Source organism: Eubalaena glacialis, chromosome 10 (genome assembly GCF_028564815.1).
Source record: "Eubalaena glacialis isolate mEubGla1 chromosome 10, mEubGla1.1.hap2.+ XY, whole genome shotgun sequence".
Taxonomy (NCBI): Eukaryota; Metazoa; Chordata; class Mammalia; order Artiodactyla; family Balaenidae; genus Eubalaena; species Eubalaena glacialis.
Genome location: NC_083725.1, coordinates 116,484,217 through 116,504,494, shown reverse-complemented (window position 1 = coordinate 116,504,494; position 20,278 = coordinate 116,484,217). Strand labels below are relative to the sequence as shown.

Below are 20,278 nucleotides of genomic sequence, written 5' to 3'. Positions count from 1 at the left end.
GCAGTTTTGGAGGTGCTCGTGTTTGGGAGAGACGCAGGTATGGCGGAGGCCTGGCTGTGCAGCCAGGAGCCGTTGGTGCGAAGTGCTGAGCTGGGTTGCACAGTCGATGAAGTCGAGAGCCTCATCAAGCGGCACGAAGCCTTCCAGAAGTCCGCAGTGGCCTGGGAGGAGCGTTTCAGCGCACTGGAGAAGCTCACGGCGGTGAGGGCTACAGGACCCCAGGAATACCGGCCCCATCCCACTGCCCCAGACTTTGCGCGCTCTCCTGCTTGAAGAAGACATTTCTTCTCTTCCCATTGCCCCAGCATCTCCCAGATGTGAGCCAAGAGTGCCCTGTTGTCACCTCAGCTTTAGGAGCCATCCGTTTCCCTGGGTGGCACTAAGAGACACCATCTCCCCCATAACTCCTTATCCCCGCCTTCTTCTGGAATTATAGTCTCCATTCTTCCTGTTTCATCAGACTAGAGCTGAGACATTTCAGCTTTCCCCAATGCCTGGGACCTTCCATGCTCTGACCTCAGAATTTTTTGACAGCTGGAGGAGCAGGAGAAGGAGCGGAAAAGAAAGAGGGAGGAAGAGGAACGGAGGAAACAGCCCCCTGCCCCAGAGCCCACCGCCGGTCTGCCTGAAGGGGCCCTGGTGGACAGCCAGACAGCGCCCGATGCTACCTGGGACAGGTGGGAGGTGGGACACTTCGGGGAGGAAGAGGAGGCTGAGCCAGAGCAACGCATAGACCTCACGTTCTCTGTCACCTCTGCCGTTCCAGAGCCCAGCCCCGCCTGCCAGCACCCTCACAGCCAGCCAGCATGAATGGCGTCTGCACAGATGCGGAAGCCCCACAGGTGACTCCTGCCGCCCTGAGCGCCCCCATCAGAATCTTAGCCCCTCCCCTTGCACATCTGCTTATAGCGTCTTGTCCTTGTAGCCCCTGGTGGAACAACAGAGACTTGAGCAGGGCAGCTTCCCAGAAGCGCCTGTGAGTTTCTCTTGGAGGTGTGGGTATTGATAACTGGGAGATATGGGACGAAATGGGTATGTGAGCTGGGTGGTGGGGACAGCGGGGTCAGGAGAGGGCAGAGACTCAGAGGAAACGTGGAGGTGGCAAGACCAGCTCTTGGACTTCCAGCTTTGCGACCTGCAGGCTAGGTGTCTCCCATCTTATCTTTTTTTTTTTTTTTAACTTTGGGTTTATTTATTTATTTATTTATTTATTTATTTATTTATGGCTGTGTTGGGTCTTCGTTTCTGTGCGAGGGCTTTCTCTAGTTGCGGCAAGTGGGGGCCACTCTTCATCGCGGTGCGCGGGCCTCTCATTATCGCGGCCTCTCTTGTTGCGGAGCACAGGCTCCAGACGCGCAGGCTCAGTAATTGTGGCTCACGGGCCTAGTTGCTCTGCGGCACGTGGGATCTTCCCAGACCAGGGCTCGAACCTGTGTCCCCTGCATTGGCAGGCAGATTCTCAACCACTGCGCCACCAGGGAAGCCCTCCCATCTTATCTTTTGACACAGACACCGTTTTCTTCACAGGGGTCTGGTGCTGGGGACGAGGCCAATGGGCCACGGGGAGAGAAGCAGACCTGGACACGGGGCCCGACCCCTCCTATAATGCCCCAGAGCAGGTCATCCGAGTCAGCCCGGGTTGCCACTTTGCCCACCCGCGGCCCGGAGCTCTCTGCCCAAGAACAGATGGAGGGGCTGCTGTGCCGCAAACAGGAGATGGAGGCCTTTGGCAAGAAAGCCGCCAACAGGTACTGGGTCTGGTCATGTGGTGCCTGCGGCCCCTGCGGCTCCTGCCTTCTGGAGAGGCTTGCCCAGAACCTCTTCCTAGACTGGGGGGGGTGGGGGGTAGGACTCAGGAGCAGGTGGGGCCTCAGGTGAGGGCCGGGAGGGTATAGAGACGATGGGCCTAATGACAGGAGTGGCACTGGGAGTCCTCGGACAACCAAGCTGTTCCCAGGATGACTGGCCCCTCAAAGGCCAGTCGGTCACCTGCGTCTCCTCCTCGTCACCTGCACCATGTCCCTCCCAGGTCATGGCAGAACGTGTACTGTGTCCTGCGGCGTGGGAGCCTTGGCTTTTACAAGGATGCTAAGGCAGCCAGTGCAGGAGTGCCGTACCACGGAGAAGTGCCTGTCAGCCTGGCCAGGGCCCAGGGCAGCGTTGCCTTTGATTATCGAAAGCGCAAGCATGTCTTCAAGCTGGGGTAGGAATGGAACGTGCCCTCAGGATGGGAGGGAAGGTCACAGTGATACAAGGCACAGGGGAGCCACTAGGGGACAGAGAGGTCAAGGAGGGGGAGGCGGGGGATCTGGTTGTATTCCACACTAAGGGGAGGAGCACCAAGACGCAGGCCTGTCAAGCTGAAAAATTATCCTGCCTGGGAGATCTTGAGGCAGGATGCTGGCACTCCCCTGTCTCCAGGTACATCCGGGGGCTTGCCCCTGCCTGCCAGCCGGCAGCCAGAGCAGGAGGCAGGGCCTGGGATGGAAGTGAGCTCACCCTGGTCCTCGGCAGCCAATCAGGAAGGATTTGCTTTGGCACAGTCCTGGGAATCTGAAGAACGTGCAGAACGTGTCTGATCTGTCTCTGAGGTTCCCGGGCTTGTTCTCCAGCCTGGTCTCTGGGTGATAGTGAGCTCTCACCAGCCCTGATCTGGCCAGTCAGAGTCTCAGCTCTGCCCTGAGGTTTCTCTCTCTCCCAACAGCTTACAGGATGGGAAAGAATATTTATTCCAGGCCAAGGATGAGGTGAGCTGTCCCTTCTCCTCCCGTGTCCCCCTTCTCTCTGTGCAGTCTTAGAACCTCCAGATGCACATTTCTTTCTTCCCTCGCCTCTCTCTTTTTCCTTGTCTGAAGTGTCTCATTCTTTGATATCAGACAACCCACAATGTGCCAACTGGATGTTTGTGAAGGCCACACCAAAACATGTTCCCTACCTTAAAGGGGTCTTTTTCTCCACTGAGATGAGGCAGTCATTTCCACCTCCTCCTCTTCCGCTTCCCCACTGTGGGCGAGCCAGCCACCCAAGCATAGCATCCTCCAAGCTGACCAGTTGTCTTTCCGCGCCCCACTGCAGGCAGAGATGAGCTCGTGGTTGAGGGTGGTGAATGCAGCCATTGCCACTGTGTCCTCGGCCTCTGGAGAGCCTGAAGAGCCAGCGGTGCCCACTGCCACCCGGGCCATGACCCGGGCCATGACCATGCCCCCGGTATCACCGGTCGGGGCGGAGGGACCTGTCGTACTTCGCAGCAAGGATGGCAGAGAACGAGAGCGAGAAAAGCGCTTCAGCTTCTTCAAGAAGAACAAGTAGTTGGGGGCGAGACTCCCAGGCCAGCTGCCTCCCTCTGTCCAGGAAACTGCCAGGGACCGTCGACAGGGACCACCCTCTTGTCAGGACAACTGCCTGCTGCTAGGGTCTGTTGCCAAGGTCAACCCATCACCAGGAACTGTCTCTGGAGACAAGTCAGTGTCCCCAAGGGCAACCCTTCTCTTCTGCTATTTAATTCCAGACTGGTGGTGGGGCCCAGGCAACCCCCAATTCCACTCCCCCCCTTCTGCCCTCCTCCCCTAGCCTTACGCCTCTATCCCCACCGCAGCGCAGATAGCGCAGCACCCTCTCCATAGGCCACGTGGGGAATGGCTGCCCCTGCCTTGGGGTCATTCTCCCGCCACAGCTAGGGCACGCCATCCAGTCCTTGCCCCTGGGGACCAGCCAGGAACCTCTCAGAGCTGAAGCAGGACCTGGGGGCAAGATTGCCAGATGACAAGTCAGAGACGCCGAAGCTCCCCCTTCCCATCCTCCCTCATCCTCTGACTCAAGCAGCCCCTCCATCTCCAGCAACTCTCAACAGCTTCCGGGTGTGAGTTGTTCAGGGGCAACCACGGCCTTGAGTCTGGCCAAGGAGGTGATTAAACAGCTCAGCTTCTCTTACTGCCTCTGGGTGTCTTTGCTTTCCTGACCACAAGCCTCTCTGCCCATGCCCCTGTTCTTCCTTCTGGCCCTGGTCTCCTGTGTGTCAGGTTTCCCACTCTGCCCCCAGCATCTAAGCCCACCAAGAACCACATTATTCTGTGAGTCTCCCTACCATGACCTCATTTCCCCATGACAATGACCTCCTCTTTGCTGGGTTGACCAATGTCAAACCTCTTTTTAGACCAAAGACGTTCACCATGATATTAACAAGCAGTATTGAGGTAGTGAATGACTGCTTCCCTGGTGCACAACTTTCTTCACTCGTGATTCTCTCGAACTGTTTTCAAAAATGGAAGACAGCCTAGTCTCAGCCACTGCTCAGCCTGACGGCGGAGAGTGGAGCATATAGGTGGTGATTACTGACCCCCACCTTCTGTCTCAATAGAGAGGACCCCAATAGGGGGTCGAGGGAGTTCAGACAGGGATCAGATAAGTAACAGGTTCCCAATCCACTGACCAACAGAATGACATCACCCTGGGAAGCCACGAGATACATCCTAAGTGTGTAAACAAAAACACAGGAGAATGTATTTTAGATCCAGTGAAGTATTAAAAAAAGGAGCAGGTGGCTTTCCCTCTTGTCTCTGGCTCGGCAACTGGAGGTTTCAGGGCAATAGTATTTGCCTTGATGGCCTCCTATAGGAAAAGCTTTGTTCTTTCATTGCTTCCCATATAAAAACAACCATTTCTTTTCAGGGCTCAGAGACCTTTCCAGGAAAGCAGCCCCATCTTTAGCATAATCGGCCAAGGGCCCCGGCTGAGCAGACCCTGACTATCATCAGCCGTGACAAAGACAGGGTCAGGTGTGTGCAGGCCCAGAACGTTTCCAAACATGAGATGTGGTAGACCAGATAGTACACAGAATAATTATCCCTTTCTCTTAAGAAGAGCAGATACAGTATGCCAAAGTAAACATGTGGATAATGTAACTGGAATAATCTGTCGTGGGACTAAATGGAGTAATATATCAGCACTACACAGACACCTTCTTTTGTTCTTCAGGTATAACTGTAAAATCCCCACTGTATGAAGGAAGAGAAAGTCACACATTGCGGCGTGCTCAGGGAATCTGGGTATTTGTACTCCATGGTGGCAAGCCTGGGGGTTGGGGGAGAAAGCAATAACTGGAGATTTTAGAAGGAAATGTATATGGGGGTGAGGAACCAATGGAGAAGTTATCATTTTAACTTGTAAATAGGGCAGCCAAGTGAAGCAGTCCTGCAGAATGCGGTCAGACATTGTGAATGGAGACGTAATAAAAATGTGGTTTGAGCATTTATGAACACATGGTAGCTGAAGCTACCTAAGTCCATGAATCCTTAAGGACAGGACATAGAAGAGGATAAGCATAAGCATAAGGTCAGGAAGTAAGTCTTGGGAGACACCTTCGGGAATGAGTGGAAGAAAGGGAAAGTTCCAGGAAAGATGACAGAATGGAATGGAGTGACAGATATGAGGCAGATTAGAGCACAAAAATACAATAATGTGGGTTCCACAAATCAATGGGGAAATAGGGACAGATAAAAATGGATTAATTATTTAGAGAAAAATGTTTGCATTCTTACCTAACCCCACCCCCAAGGGTGAACTCTAGATCTGTGCTATCTGGTATGGTAGCCACAGGCCATACGCGGCTACTAGCCACTTGATACGTGGCTAGTCCAAATTGAGATGTGCTGTAAGTGTAAAATGTTTTCTGGAGTTTGAAGACTGAAGAGGAAAAAAAAGAATTTAAAACATCTCAATAATTTTTATACTGATTATATGTTGAAATAGTTTAGCTATATTGGATTTTGAAAATATTAAAGTTAATTTCAACTGTTTCCTTTTATTTCTTAAATGCGTTTACCTGAAAATTTTGTATATGTTGCTCACATTATATTTCTGTTTGGACAGCACTGCTCTAAATGGACTACAGGCCTAAATGTGAAAGGTAAAAACATTAATGTTAATAGAAGAAAATGCAGGAGAACATATTTGTGACTCAGGGGGATGGAAAAGGACATTTTATAAAAAACTTCAAAAGCACAAACTTTAAGACAAAAATTGATTAAATCGATCACATAAAAAAATTAAGGATTTCTGTTCAGTGACGGAAGGACTCCGTGGACAAAGTTAATAATTTGGTGGAATGAGAGAAGATATTTGAAACCAATAAGAGATTAATATCTAGAACATACAAGAAAATCCTGCAAACAAAAAGGAGACTGTAACCTGACAAGAAACACGGGGAAAAGATACAAATAGGGAAGTTACAGAAGAGTCAACCTCCCACACTTAAGAGAAATAAGAGATGCTTAGAATCATTAGTGACCAGAGAAATGCAAATTAAAGCAACAATGATATACCACTTTATAGCTATTATACTGCCCAAAATTAGACAACTGGATAATGGCAAACATTGGCAGAGACACTGAGATGCAGGGCCCCTCAGGTGGGAGGGTAGACTAGTTTCCAGAGGACAACTTGGCACTACTTGGACAAGTTAGTTCCAAGTATACCCTACGACCCAGCAAGCCAGCAATTCCACCCCTGGGCTTATCTCCCCTCAAATTCTCACACCAAACCATTAGGGCACACAGAATTAACATAAGGATGTCCACTGCAACCTTGTTTATAACAACACTAAGGAGTTGGGAGGCAACCTGAGTGTCCTATGCTGGGAGATGGATAGGCAAAATATGGTGGTTGCACACTGTGGAGTATTACTCAATAGTTAGACACCACAGAGTAACTTAGTGCTTAGTGAAAAGAGTAAGAAACAGTGAGCTATACAACACAATTTACATAAACATTTGCAAAATTAATTTATCCAAATAAACAATGGGCGGGCTTTGTCTATATCCATATTAGGAGAAACCAAATGTAAAAAGGGATACTTGGGACAATCTAGGAAATTTTTAAATATAAATATTAGATGAAATTAGCATAGCATAGAGCTGATGTTTTAGAGGCAGTTAGTGAAAACCTTACAGGCGAAATGACATTATGTCTGGGATTTGCCTTAAAAAAACTCCAGCCCACCCACCCACCCACACACAAAGTAGAGGGGCTACACAAAATAAGATCAGCAAAATGCTGATAACTGTCAATGCTGAGTAAGGGGTCCATAGGAGTGCATAATATTCTCTATTTGTGCCTTTTTGAAATTTTCCACAATAAAACTTTTTTTAAAGGGAAAAAGTAAATGTGCACTAAAAAGACATGTTTTGTAGAAAACAAACTTACGGTTACCACAGGGGAAGGTGGGGGAGGGATAAATTAGGAGTTTGGGATTAGCAGATGCAAACTACTGTATATAAAATAGATAAACAACAAGGTTCTACTGTATAGCACAGGGAACTATATTCAATATCCTGTAATAACCTATAATGGAAAAGAATATGAAAAAGAATATACGTATATATAAAACTGAATCACTTTGTCGGATACCAGAAACTAACACAACAGTGTAAATCAACTATACTACAATTTAAAAAAAAGACATGTCTTGCAAGAACACAAACAAAATAATACACACTAAACTCATTTACTGGTTGCCTATGAGGGAAGGGGAAGGGAGGTAACAGGGAATAGATAAGAACAGGGAAATAGATGGGGGGGAAGGAGATGTAATGGTATAGTCAGAGCTATGAGGAGGAACAGCATAAAAACACAGGAGAAAAGGATGGTGAATGAATGAAAATTTTAGAAGGGTGAAAACTGTTAAAAGGACATTCGTTTTGGTGACCTCAGAAAACTTGGGGCATTGGAGAGGAGGACAGAACCCGAAACACAGTGCACGAAGGTGGGCAACAGCAAGTTCAGACTCTATTTGTGGAAGTCTGTCCTGGAACACAGGGAAGAAACCCAAGTTAAAAAACCGTGACAGTGGGGCTTCCCTGGTGGCGCAGTGGTTGAGAGTCTGCCTGCCAATGCAAGGGACACGGGTTTGAGCCCTGGTTTGGGAAGATCCCACATGCCGCGGAGCAACTGGGCCCGTGAGCCACACCTACTGAGCCTGTGCGTCTGGAGCCTGTGCTCCGCAACAAGAGAGGCCCGCACACCGCGATGAAGAGTGGCCCTCGCTCTCCACATCTAGAGAAAGCCCTCGCACAGAAACGAAGACCCAACACAGCCAAAAATAAATAAATAAATATTTAAAAAAAAAAAAATCGTTAACAGTGAAGATGAGTGAAAGCTATTTCAGAAATGGGCAAGGAGGTCCCTATACATGTTTTAAAAGTCTGAGTGTAGAGAGAAAGTGGAAACGACCAAGAGGAGAAGGAAAGGGGAGAGGTAAATAGAAGTAGGTGGGAGACAAGCATGAGTGTTATCAGAATTGGAAGTACAGTGCCTCTTCTGAAATTGCTGGGAAACAAAGAATTCAGTGAAAGAAACGTAACAAAGTAGTTGGAGAGGAAGAGGTCAGCCTGCAGAATTTGTGCCTGACAGTATCAGAAAGCATACCAAGGAGGAATGGTGATTGACAACCACCCTGGCATGCTCTACTTGGAGATAAGCTCAGTCCATCAATCTCCATAAACTTCTATTCTTTGTTCAAAGGTGACAGAGTAATCCACCTCAATATCTTCCTTTTTGCCACCAGGAGGTGCCCTTGGACCACAGCTGAATTTTGAAAGGCGGAAAGTGCTCAGGGACTCAAGTTGCCCAGTCCACCAGCAGCTTGGTGTGGACATGAAGACCTGGCCTACCCCCAAAACAAGAAACCTCTCTGGGCCTCCTTTGGTGTGCTCACCACGGATCAGGAACTGTGAAGGACACACAATTAGAGCTTAATTCTCTAGCTAGGGAGAGAAAACCAGCCTTCACGTATATGTGACAAAACTTGACTGATTAAGTGCAGCTAGGATAGAATGCCTCTTAGAGCTATCTCGGCTCTGCCATCTTTGGTTCTCCTTTTCCTCACCAATGCATAACGTGTTTGCAATTTAAAAATTTTAAATTATGTATAAAAGCTCTACCAAAAAAAGACTAGGTTAGCTTAAAATGTGGCGCGCCTCTATTGCTAAAATGTTGTCCCAAACTGCCATAGAGGTTGGCAGGCGCAAAGAAAACCCCCTTTTAGGGGACCCAGTGAGATAACCCTTTGTCATCAGCAGCCGCCTTCCTCCCCCACCCCCGCTCCCTCACATGGCCCGATAGCACGATCCATTGTGATGCTTAGTGATTCTCCCGGGTTTCTGATTTCACCAAGTCAGTGGTTGCGTCCAGGGCCCTTCTGACGCTTGAGCGACGACCGCCCACCTTCCAAGGTGGTGATTGGCTAGTCAGGCCAGGGGGCGGGCTGACCTCTGCTCCGCAGCGCCGTCACCAGCTGGCCCCGCCCCCGTATCGGGGCGACTGCGAGCTGAGCCCGGGGCAGCCATTTGTATGCGGCCGCGGGATTGGTCGTCCGGCTCCCGCGAGGGTGAGGGGGGGGGGGGCAGCGCGCACTCGCGCGTGCGTGAGCTGGCGCGCGAGAAAAGGCCCGGTCGCGCTGAGGCTCGAGCGGCCGTCGCCATTTTGCAGGGTTCTCTCTGACGCGGGAGCCGCCGCCGCCGCCACCCGGAGGTGCGAAGGGTTCTTGTGGGTGTGTGGGGAACCTACGAGAGGGCCGGGTCGGGCCTCTGGCGGACGGGGTTGGCCCAGGGTTAGGGTTTCTCCTCTTGCTGCGGGAGGTCCGGGGAAGACACCGGGAGGAGGCGGGGCCGGGTTTCCGGAGGGGGCGGGGCAGAGGTCGGGTCGAGTCTTTGTTGGGGCGAAGGAACTGGAGTTGGGCCGCTGGGGCGGGGGTGTCCCAGGTTGGGGCAAAGGGGGCCTTTTACTTCTTAGAGTATCTTGAAAGATGATGCCGCACGGAAGAGAGGTACACAAATTTCCCTCCAAAACCTTGTTACCAGGGTCAGTAAGATATATGCCTCTTGACCCCTGCTTGGACTCTTCTCTTACCTGGCCCCCAAAGAGAGTATTTTCAGCTAACCCTGTTACTAAAAATGCGCCTCATTTAACGGAGATGATGGGCTGTGCACTGCCTGCTGACACCCGACCTGTTCGCGTGTCACACACAACTCACCTCACACTACTCCTTAAGAGTAAACCTTTCCTCCCGCTATTGAAAACATAATGAACGTCTCTGTGAGGATCTTGATGGTGCCAGGAACTTTGGAGGATTAATCCAAAATGCAGTGCACTGAAATTTTTCCCTCCGCCCCTAACTTTTGGAAATCTCCTTTCTTCTTTTCCAGGCTCTTGTCAGGATGGTGAAGCTGTTCATTGGAAACCTGCCCCGGGAGGCCACAGAGCAGGAGATCCGCTCACTCTTCGAGCAGTATGGGAAGGTGCTGGAGTGTGACATCATTAAGAACTACGGCTTTGTGCACATAGAGGACAAGACGGCGGCCGAGGATGCCATACGCAACCTGCACCACTACAAGCTGCACGGGGTGAACATCAACGTGGAAGCCAGCAAGAATAAGAGCAAAGCTTCAACCAAGTTGCATGTAGGCAACATCAGTCCTACTTGTACCAACCAAGAGCTTCGGGCCAAGTTTGAGGAGTATGGTCCAGTCATTGAATGTGACATCGTGAAAGATTATGCCTTTGTACACATGGAGCGGGCAGAGGATGCAGTGGAGGCCATCAGGGGCCTTGACAACACAGAGTTTCAAGGTGAACTGCTCTGGGGCCTGGGTGGCAAAACTGAGTGGGGTCTAGCTCTAGACAGAGGCAAGAACACAGGACCATGGGGCTGGCAGGGTGGTTTCTTCCATTCCGTTTTAGCCGGAAATAATAGAAAGATTGTATGTTTACCATGCTTAAGCACAGCTTACTCTTGGAGAAGCAAACACTTCTCCTTTTCAGATTTGCTGAGATGTTCCTCAGCAACTTTGTAGAATCACAAACGGTGGGTTACTTTATCCTGCAGGCCATCATTCATTTGGGTGCTGTTGGAAGTTTAATCTGCCTGGGCAAATGAGTATCTCATGGGAGAAGGGAGGATAAAGGTCTGTGGGTTACCTGCTTCTTCTGTTATGACAAGGAAGCCTTATATTTGAGAGTTTAAATGCTTAGGGTTTATACTCTTTACTGCCTTGGGTGATGGGTTGTGGTGGGAAAGAACAACGAAGACATCTCAAAGAATTTCTATATTATAAATCTGGGTGGTGAATCTGGATTTGGAGAGTATCTTTTGAGTACTCAGGTTTGTTCGGTCTGAACTATACAAGCAGAGCCAAAAGCCATGCCATGGTCTGTTTTGCTCCACCTACTATTATTTAATCCTAAGGGGAAAAAAGGAAATTTCTAAAAATATTAGGTTGAATGGGAATGATGGTCCTGCTTCTGAGGAGATTCCAGTAAGGGTGTTGTATCGAATTATTTATGTCATTAATAAACGTACATATGTTGTCATTAATACCACAAGAGGTTGACTGAAGACTCTCTAGGACTGTGCTAATATGGTAGCCACTAGCCACATGTGGCTATTACATTGAAATTAAATAAATTTTAAAATTCAGTTTCTCAGTTGTGCTGCACACATTTCAAGCACTCAGAAGTCGTATGAGGCTAGTGGTGAGTGTATTCGTGCAGTTATGGAACGTTTCCATCGTCACGGAAAGTTCTCTTGTACAGCGCTGTTCTACAAGTTTTTTGTTGACACTATCTTGGACCGCACGTTTATAGCCGCTTTTCAGGTTCATAAATTAAGACCATTTTTTCTCTGAGTGCCACTAAAAGGGTTAAGACGTACTTAAGAAGTACTTAAGGGTCCTCTACTAAACCTAGAAAACAGAAAAGAAATGAGGAAGAGGAAAAATTGACCAGAAAAGGGTAAGAAAGCGTGCAAATAGTAGATTACAAATGGTGCGTCACATATCTCTGGCCTCAGCCAGTGTTGTCTTGGCCTTTAGCTACTCTTTAAAGCACAGGGCAAAAGTTGTAGATACTTTCTACCGTTAACTTGTCGTATGACTTTGGACAAGTGTTTTAACCTCTCAATGCTTCATTCTCCCCACTTATGAAATAGAATTAATGATCCCTGCCATACCTCCTTCACAGGATGGTAGTGAGGCTAGAATGAGGTAATAAGATGTGAAAGTGTTTTGACAGTAAAAGCACTGTATGATGAAAGGTGAGTGGTGGTTGCAACAATGAGTGTTTCTGTTACGGTTAGAAACTTATTTAAAATGTAATAGTTGGCTTTCATTATTAGCTGTTGCACTTCAGACAGCTTTAAAAATATTCTTGATTATTTTCATTTGATGAGGGAGGGGATCATGAATGGATGGTGTTGGGGAAATGGGCGTTCTCTCTTGACAAGTAACAAGCAAAATGTAAAAAGTGCAGTTAAAGTCAGGTACAAAGTGCAGAGGCATTCTAGTATAATACTGCATGTTTTTGCCTTTTTAATATGCAATTGAATAAAAGGGTAGGGGCCAAAATAAGTATATGGAAATCAGTTAACTGGGGGGAGTGGGCTTGAAAGGAATGTTTGTTTTAATATAGTGAGTTTAATTACTTCAGGAAGCAGATATCTGAGTAATGCAATGATCCATGAGATTTTTTTTTTAATGTCTTTATTGGAAGAAAAGGATCCTTTATTTGGTTTTCATGTTATTAGCCTGGGCTCCTGGAAAAAGCACTCAACGGCGTACGTACGTACAGACATTTTTATAACCAGCTCTTTTTTTTCCAGATGACAAGAGAAAGTTTAGCATTGGATAATAAGTTGCAGTTTTACAGAAAATACAATCTAGATACCAATTTGTCACATTTTTCCATGAAGCCTTTTCAGTCATCTCCTAATGAAGGGGGCCTCTTAAGAGTGCCACTTTGGGCATCTTTTGAACCTTTATGTGTTAATGGCCGCCATAGGCTTCCTCATTGTATGACTTTTGAAAGAAAGCAGCGGAATCTGAGTTTACCTGGGTCTTTCAGGATGTTTCCTCTCCACAGGCAGCAGTGAACTGAACCACTATTGAGTTAGCAAAGAGTTTGCATTGGAAGACCCTAAAGAAGCTATTCCCAAGTAAGAACTCAGGCAGCTGAATTGGGAATGATATGTAAGAGTTCAGACGTTTCGTTTTTCCCCAATATGTAAACAAGCATTAAATTGGAGTTCAGTTGTATATCAGCTATATCCCTAATCTTCTCTGGATCCTGACACTTGATAGGAGCTCAGCAATGAGGATCCCAAGTTGCCCGCCTCTTTGTTTCAAAACAAAACACTTTTGCGGGGGCTGGTTTTCTGGGAAATGTTGGCAACACATCTCAGTAATTTTTTGGAGATCTCAGAAAATCTTTAAGCTTTTGGCCTCTCCAAGTGTAGTAGAGTGGTAGAATTTAATCTTCTTTCAATTTTCTTTGCCCTGGTTCCTTAAGATAATAGAGAAGCACAGTATATTTCAATTATAAGAACTTTAGGGCAGGGGTCCCCAACCCCCGGGATCTAATGCCTGATGATCGGAGGTGGAGCTGATGTAATAATAACAGAAATAAAGTGCACAATAAATGCAATGCACTTGAATCATCCAACCCCCCCGCCCCCCGCCATCACCCTGGTCTTTGGAAAAATTGTCTTCCACAAAAAACGTCCCTGGTGCCAAAAAGGTTGGGAACCGCTGCTTTAGGGGATTTAAATTAAAAGCCTAGTTACAACCTCTGGAAAGATCATGTGAAAAAAAAACCTGTCACTTCTGTTGCAGATCTTTTAGTTCTGGGTAAAAAACTTTTTTACCTGAATCCTTTTCACAGCTACTACAGAGGTAGATTTTGCCACAGATGTTTATAAACTTCTGAGTTCCGCTCTAAATAAAGCAGTGGTGAAGACTAGATGTATTAATAGAAACATCAAGGTGGGGGCAAAAAAAACTGGGTTTTATTTCTCAAAAAAAATGGACCCATAATCTATAAAGGAGCAAGTTAAATATTTTCCTTAAAAATGTACTTCTAGGTTTCTGGATTGGCTGCTTTTTAGATTGGCATTGTTACACTGACTTCAGAATTGGAGCACAGTTTGTGTCTTTCACACAGATTAATGTCACCATGCATGTTTGAAAGCCAAGTTAACTTGTAATCCTCCAGTCTAAATTATAGGGAATTCTACATTTGGGATATAAATTGGGGCAAAATCGGTGTGTTTCTGTTCTAAGCACAGTTAGCATTTGGCCCATAATAACTTCTAAGAATGGGAATATCTAAATTTCTGAAAATACTGGGATGGCTAACTGCTGCTTTCAGAGAATTATTGCCATTTGGTATCTGTTGACGGTATCAGCGTTGATGGTGGATGCTGCCTCTCTGCTAGCAGCTGGAAGTAAAAACCTGAGCACCTTTGTTTCTGCTAAAGAAAGGGTTTTAAGTTTGAGGCGGCAACTGCTAGAAACTGGGGTGGTAGGAATGTTGGACATTGGGCAGAACTGAGTTTGACTAAAGTGATATTACTGCACTAACCCGCTCCCCTCTCAGGGTCAGTGCATGGCGCTGTTCTGGCTGCCGTCCTGAATCGGGCTGTTTCCAACAGGATGGTGGAGCACGAGGCCTCTTATCGCATAGCTGCATCCAGAACAAGGTCTGTTAAAGAGAGAGCAACTTACTGATCGCGGAGGGGGGATTTGTTCTGAGCCGCCCTTTAGAGTGATGTTCTCTGCATCTGTACTGGCTGCCTTTTGGCTACAATTTGTAAAGCATTGACTTGATCTCCAAAGTCTTAGGCAGTTTGGCACTAAATGCTGCCAAGAATATGCCTTTTCTCAAACTGCTTTTAAAGACCTTGGATGCTTTCATTAGTAAGGGTCCCTTGGCTTGATGGTACACACGGCCAGGGCAAAGATTTTTTCTTCTCTTAGCTGTTCCTCGTTCTGGTCATTTTCTGGAAGTATGGATGTGGCTTGTTTGTATGGGTGCCCAGAAGCCTTTAGGCAAATGCTGTGTTTTTCTAACAAGTAGATAATCCCCTATAAAGAACTGTAAACCACATAGCAGGATGAAATGCCGATCATTGCATTACATGGAAGCACACCGTCCCTAAGAAACCAGTACTGCTTCAAGACCTAATTCTAACTGTTGACAGGCCTAGGTCAAGTAGTTTTCTTTTCCACAGTAGGCATGGGTTCACCCTTGCTGAAAAAAGTGGGGGTGGGGTTGAAATGTGGAGGGTCTTATAACTAACTCTTAGAGGTACTAGAGTTGAAGCAGATGATGAGCCAGGTATGATTTGTGTACCCAACATAGCCTTCTGGTGACACCTGCAAAAATGGCTGGAGGAAACAAGATGGACAGCATATTGCTGTGGTTTTTAAGCTACAGTAAATGCTCAGGTCTTATGTGGCCCTGAGTAAATCAGTGAGAGGTAGGATGCTTTCCTCTGGCGTAACTGAGGTTTTGTTGGATATTTGATTTGAAAAAACTGTCAGATTTTGAATGGTTAGAATTAATAATAGTAGTGAAAAGTGGAAACTTTCTCAATTTCTGTGTTGGAGAAGAAAGTTGTGGAGACGGAAGTAGGAGGGAATCCCGATCTACTGGTGTAAGTAGAAAGTACTGACTGGTTTCTGAGGACTCAAATTTTCTAGCTCTCATCTGTTAAAACTTCAACTTCCTTTGGAGGGGATTGCTGAAATAGGGTTGCAGGAGCGTGCGTATGTTTGTGTATCTTTTGCCAACTAGCTCACTTTCATTTTGGGGAGGATAAAGAATGTCAATGAGTTATAATAAATCTTCTTACGTCTATTTCCTCAAGGCAAACGAATGCACGTGCAGTTGTCCACCAGCCGGCTTCGGACTGCCCCTGGGATGGGAGACCAGAGTGGCTGCTATCGGTGTGGGAAAGAGGGGCACTGGTCCAAAGAGTGTCCGGTAGATCGTACGGGTCGTGTGGCGGACTTTACCGAGCAGTATAACGAACAGTATGGAGCAGTGCGCACACCTTACACCATGGGCTACGGGGAATCCATGTATTACAACGACGCGTATGGAGCGCTCGACTACTATAAGCGTTACCGAGTCCGTTCTTATGAGGCAGTGGCAGCAGCAGCAGCAGCTTCCGCGTACAACTACGCAGAGCAGACCATGTCCCATCTGCCTCAAGTCCAGAGCACAGCTGTGACCAGTCACCTCAACTCCACTTCTGTTGATCCCTACGACAGACACCTGTTGCCAAACTCAGGCGCTGCTGCCACCTCAGCTGCTATGGCTGCTGCCGCTGCCACCACTTCCTCCTATTATGGAAGGGACAGGAGCCCCCTGCGTCGTGCTGCAGCTGTGCTCCCCGCAGTTGGAGAGGGCTACGGCTATGGGCCAGAGAGTGAGCTGTCTCAGGCTTCAGCCGCTGCACGGAATTCTCTGTATGACATGGCCCGGTATGAGCGGGAGCAGTATGTGGACCGAGCACGGTACTCAGCCTTTTAAAAACTGGAGGTGAGAGTGGGGTGGGTGTGGTTAAGAGATTCCATTTAGTTCCCCAGGAGGGAGACCTGTGCCACATAGAGGAGGCTAAAGCCACCTGTTTGCTGTCAGGACAGTACCAAAAGGTATAAATTGCATGTTAGTCTTAAGTATTTCTCTGACTTAGGCCAGGGGTTCATTTGGCCTGTTGAGGTTTTAGTTTGCAACTCCAACCAACCAATTTGTTCCTTCTGAGAGAACAACAGCAACTCAGTTTGTTAGTAAGAATATTGTTCTTTAATCAAGTGTAAGCAGATCTGGGTTACAGAGACATAGTTAAGAGAACTAACACTTGTTGAGTGCCCTCTTTGTACATTATATCGTTTAATTATACAGCTAGCCTTTAGGATATTTTCTTTTATGGAGAAGGGAACTAAGGCTCAGAGGGGTTAAGTACTTTGCCTAAAGTCATTTGGTAACTGAGAGGTAGAGCCAGAATTCAAACTCAGGCGTGCCTGAGTCCAAAACCACTTTCTCTTTCCACCACCAAAGTCACTGTAGTGTACGCTGAAGAGTACAGGTTCAGGAGTTAATAATGAATGTCACCAGTGAGAATTTAAGCTATAACTTCAGGCTTCCAATTTGCTAATAAAACTACTACTTCGGTCATGAGCCTTTATCAGAGGAAACTCTTCTAATGTATCTATAAGCCAAATAAAGTCCTCTAAATTCTAGGTGTTCAGTTCCAGGATACTTGCCTGAAAGCAGAACGTTTTGATGCCACTGTCCCATGGTGTCCCTTCCTTGTTAGTAATCCAGAGCATCGTGTTCTGTGTGGGCACTTAAGCCGTATTTCTGCATGGCTTATGCTATCATTTAGAGCCTGACACTTCCCATTTCTTCCAGCAAATTTTGTTTTTTTTTTTGTTTTGAGAGGAACATTTAAGGAGCTAGATAAAACAGGTAATTTTCTGATGTGTTTAAGTCCCATTGGTGGTAACCTTGCAATTTTTCCTACTTCAGAAAATGTATAGCAAAGATGTTCGAATGTCAAGAATAATTAGGAGTATCTAGAGATTGATAAATCTCTTCATCTGAGTGGAAATTGCATCATAACTTTCTATTCTCATGGTTTTCCTTGCACCTTGAAATTGAGCATCAGTAGAACTGGAGGCCTCGTAGCAAAGTTAAACTGAGTTACCACTGAGTTTTCAGGGTTCCTGAGTACCCCTTTGGTATATGTGTAGAAGAAAACCAAGTGACAGGAATTTGCCCTTTTACGTAGTGGGAAGCAAATATGATGTGAACCTGTGATAAGTTATGTCCTATATGACCATGACAAGACAGATCCCCTGAGACCGCTGTGTAGTGTGTGTTCATGTGCATGAAGAGGATAATCTTACAACTAGTGTAGTTTGCCATTAATTTTTACTTTTACTGCTGCTGGATCTGCCATGAAGTAGGATATGCCTCTAAAGTAAGGTGGTATCTTCTATCGGATAACTTATATTTCTCTCAAATATGTTCCAAAGTTAAATATTAAAGTAGTGTATATTGTGGTCTTTAAAGGGTATTGCTAAGGTATCTTTAAGTGATTTTTGACTGCGAGCAGTGGTTGTTCAACTAACCTCTTTTTAGTGATGACTTTTAAAGAAACTTACCTTCCAGGTGTGAACCTCAAATGGACTGAATAACCTTGAGTTGGTTGCAGTCCCAGGAGCCTGATGTTAATGAGGCTGCCAGGATGAAATACTCCAGAACTGCTGGGGATCCAAATTCGGGTCTCACCCTAGCAGAACTGATTCAAGAACGTCACAACTTTTGAAGTCGATTGGCACAGATCAAGACCAAGATTTGGCCCTTTGTCTGTAATAAGTAGAGGAACTTGGTGTGAGTTAACTTTTTTTTTCCCCCAGCCATTGGTGTCTGGAGTTCCCATCATCAGTGGAAGAATTAGAGAATTTAGGATTTCTTCTTTTGATTTGGTAAGGGAGATTTGGTCAATTAAAGGAACTACTGGAATTATGGCTCTAAATCTGTGACAGTATGATACGCAGATAATGTTGGAGGATGAATGAACCACTCCTTGATACCCTTTGTGATTGTCATTTCTGAAAATTTGTTCACTATGAAAGATTAAAAATGAGACAAATTTAGAAGAGTGCAGTTGGCCATATTTGAGACCTTGGCATCTTCTGATTTTTCCGGATAAATTATGGTTCTTGATAATATCTGTATGCCCTTTGTTGCAGCGACAGTAGCCTTGTATCACAGAAGTAGTCTTGCCTAAAAGATTGGTAAGAAAGTGAGAAAGATAGGTTTATCACCAACACAGCAGTCTTCCAGATAGACTGCTTCTTGTTCTATATATAGCTAAAAGTAAACTCCTATATATAGCCATAGTAGACTCCTAGGTAATTATATGAGTTGTAAGTTTGATCCGGTCTGACTTGGTTTTGTTTTGTTCTGTTCTTTTTTTTCCCCCCTGGAATACAGGACGGGACCAGGGCCCTTGTACTCGGAGCCAAGCTGCTCTCCAGGCATTGTGTAAGCCTCTTGTGTTGTGCTCTCTTTCAGGTAGGATAATTGCGGACTGAACCCTCGGGCTGCGGTCATATATGAGAACTTGCTCCGCGCGGTCCCCTTTGCCGGGATGTTTCCATTGCTTCATGTTTCAGTAAACAAAGGAGTTTGTGACCAACTATGTTTTCTTTCTTAATTTAATTCTTCTAAGTTGACTTTTCTTTCCTCCTGATACTAGTCTCTGTAGCCTTTCACTCTATTCCTTATGTTCTCAGCCTCTGAGCAGCCCTAGGTAAGGATTATGCTGGCATCCCCTTTTTCCTGTACAGTGGAATCCCTCTTATCTTGCTTTCCTTAGGAGTTGAACCCTTCTCCCTGTCTACCTGCAACATCTCCTTTCCCTTTAAAATGACCATGTAGTGGCAAGCAGCCTTTTACTCTTCTCTGTTAGCTCTGGACTCTAACGTTGAAGCTAATCTTCTGAAATTGCTAGGACCATTGGGGTTTTGGTTGTTGTTGTTTTGTTTGTTTTGTTTTGTTTTTTTATGTCTGACCTGTGATCATGGTACAGCATTGGCTGAAATTTAGCCTTGTTTTACTCCACTTCTCCCCCCTTTTTTTTTTTTAATATTTTGACAAATAAACGTTTCTAACACTTAAGTATCTTTTTGTATTTGTGTGACTGTTATTTACCACCAGTATCTTCTGGTTCTTTCTCAGTTGTGCTCAAACCACAAACTTCAGTGACAGAATAGATATCTGAAATTTAGATGTACAAGGAAGGATTTAGTCAGATAAGTAATATGGCTGCAGCAATAAGTGGAGATAAGTTAGCCAGCATCTTGAGACATTGATAAATATGCTATACCTGGTAGTCAGCTGCTTCTCTCTAAATAACCAGAGCTGCTTTTTCCCTTTTATAGGCCAGCAAACCCAGGTTAGTAGTGATAGAAGTAAGCCCCACAGAGAGAACCCTGGATCAGGAAAAGGCTGAGCCAGAACAAAGGACCTGTCAGATTCTCAATTTGACTTCATAGTATATGTTCATTTAAATTCACAATTTAAACTAGGATTAGACTTTGGCTAAGGTGAATACAATAGTTACGATGATATGGGGAAACGTGTCAGTATTTTGAGCAGAAAAGCAAGTAGGGTATTCGTAACTGGCAGTGATAATATTCTGCAATAAAATGTGTCCTCTAGAAATTTTTTTTAAAGATTTACTGACATATTTTCTTATTGCTTAGATCCTCATAAAACAAGTTTAATGATGGACTCAACCCCACTTAAGCTTTATTATATCCTGTATCACATGGTGATATAAATTCTGTGAACCTTTATCTAACAATTATACAGTACTTTCCCCACATATTTTGTATTTAAAATACTTTTGACATAGGTGAAGCAAAACTTTTCC

The 20,278-nt window shown here is 45.9% G+C and overlaps 2 protein-coding genes across 9 annotated transcripts in view; both read left to right on the top strand.

Moving 5' to 3' along the window:
- SPTBN2 (spectrin beta, non-erythrocytic 2) overlaps positions 1–3,927 on the top strand; it is a 38,140-nt gene extending 34,213 nt beyond the window's left edge. For 3 of the 4 annotated variants that reach the window (XM_061202113.1, XM_061202114.1, XM_061202112.1), the window contains 8 exons: positions 5–201; positions 535–677; positions 767–842; positions 926–976; positions 1,528–1,748; positions 2,030–2,203; positions 2,705–2,747; positions 3,076–3,927. In XM_061202113.1, the coding sequence (XP_061058096.1) occupies positions 5–201; positions 535–677; positions 767–842; positions 926–976; positions 1,528–1,748; positions 2,030–2,203; positions 2,705–2,747; positions 3,076–3,309 (1,139 nt within the window). In that variant the 3' untranslated portion in view covers positions 3,310–3,927. The remainder of the gene's footprint in view (positions 1–4; positions 202–534; positions 678–766; positions 843–925; positions 977–1,527; positions 1,749–2,029; positions 2,204–2,704; positions 2,748–3,075) is intronic. The other variant, XM_061202115.1, reaches the window with a different exon arrangement.
- A 5,498-nt stretch (positions 3,928–9,425) lies between these two features.
- Positions 9,426–19,509, top strand: LOC133098856 (RNA-binding protein 4B). Of its 5 annotated transcripts, XR_009702256.1 has the most exons (5): positions 9,426–9,525; positions 10,200–10,623; positions 15,695–16,371; positions 18,007–18,228; positions 18,835–19,509. XR_009702256.1 is itself a non-coding variant. In XM_061202109.1 (4 exons), exons 2-3 carry the CDS (start codon positions 10,212–10,214, stop codon positions 16,360–16,362), a joined length of 1,080 nt encoding a protein of 359 aa, XP_061058092.1. In that variant the 5' UTR covers positions 9,426–9,525; positions 10,200–10,211; the 3' UTR covers positions 16,363–16,371; positions 18,916–19,509. The 5 variants fall into 5 exon arrangements, 4 of the variants coding, with proteins under 4 accessions (XP_061058092.1, XP_061058090.1, XP_061058093.1 ...); XM_061202109.1 differs by lacking the exon at positions 18,007–18,228 and having other exon boundaries at positions 18,916–19,509; XM_061202107.1 differs by lacking the exon at positions 18,007–18,228 and having other exon boundaries at positions 18,255–19,509.
- The last annotated feature ends 769 nt before the right edge of the window (positions 19,510–20,278 follow it).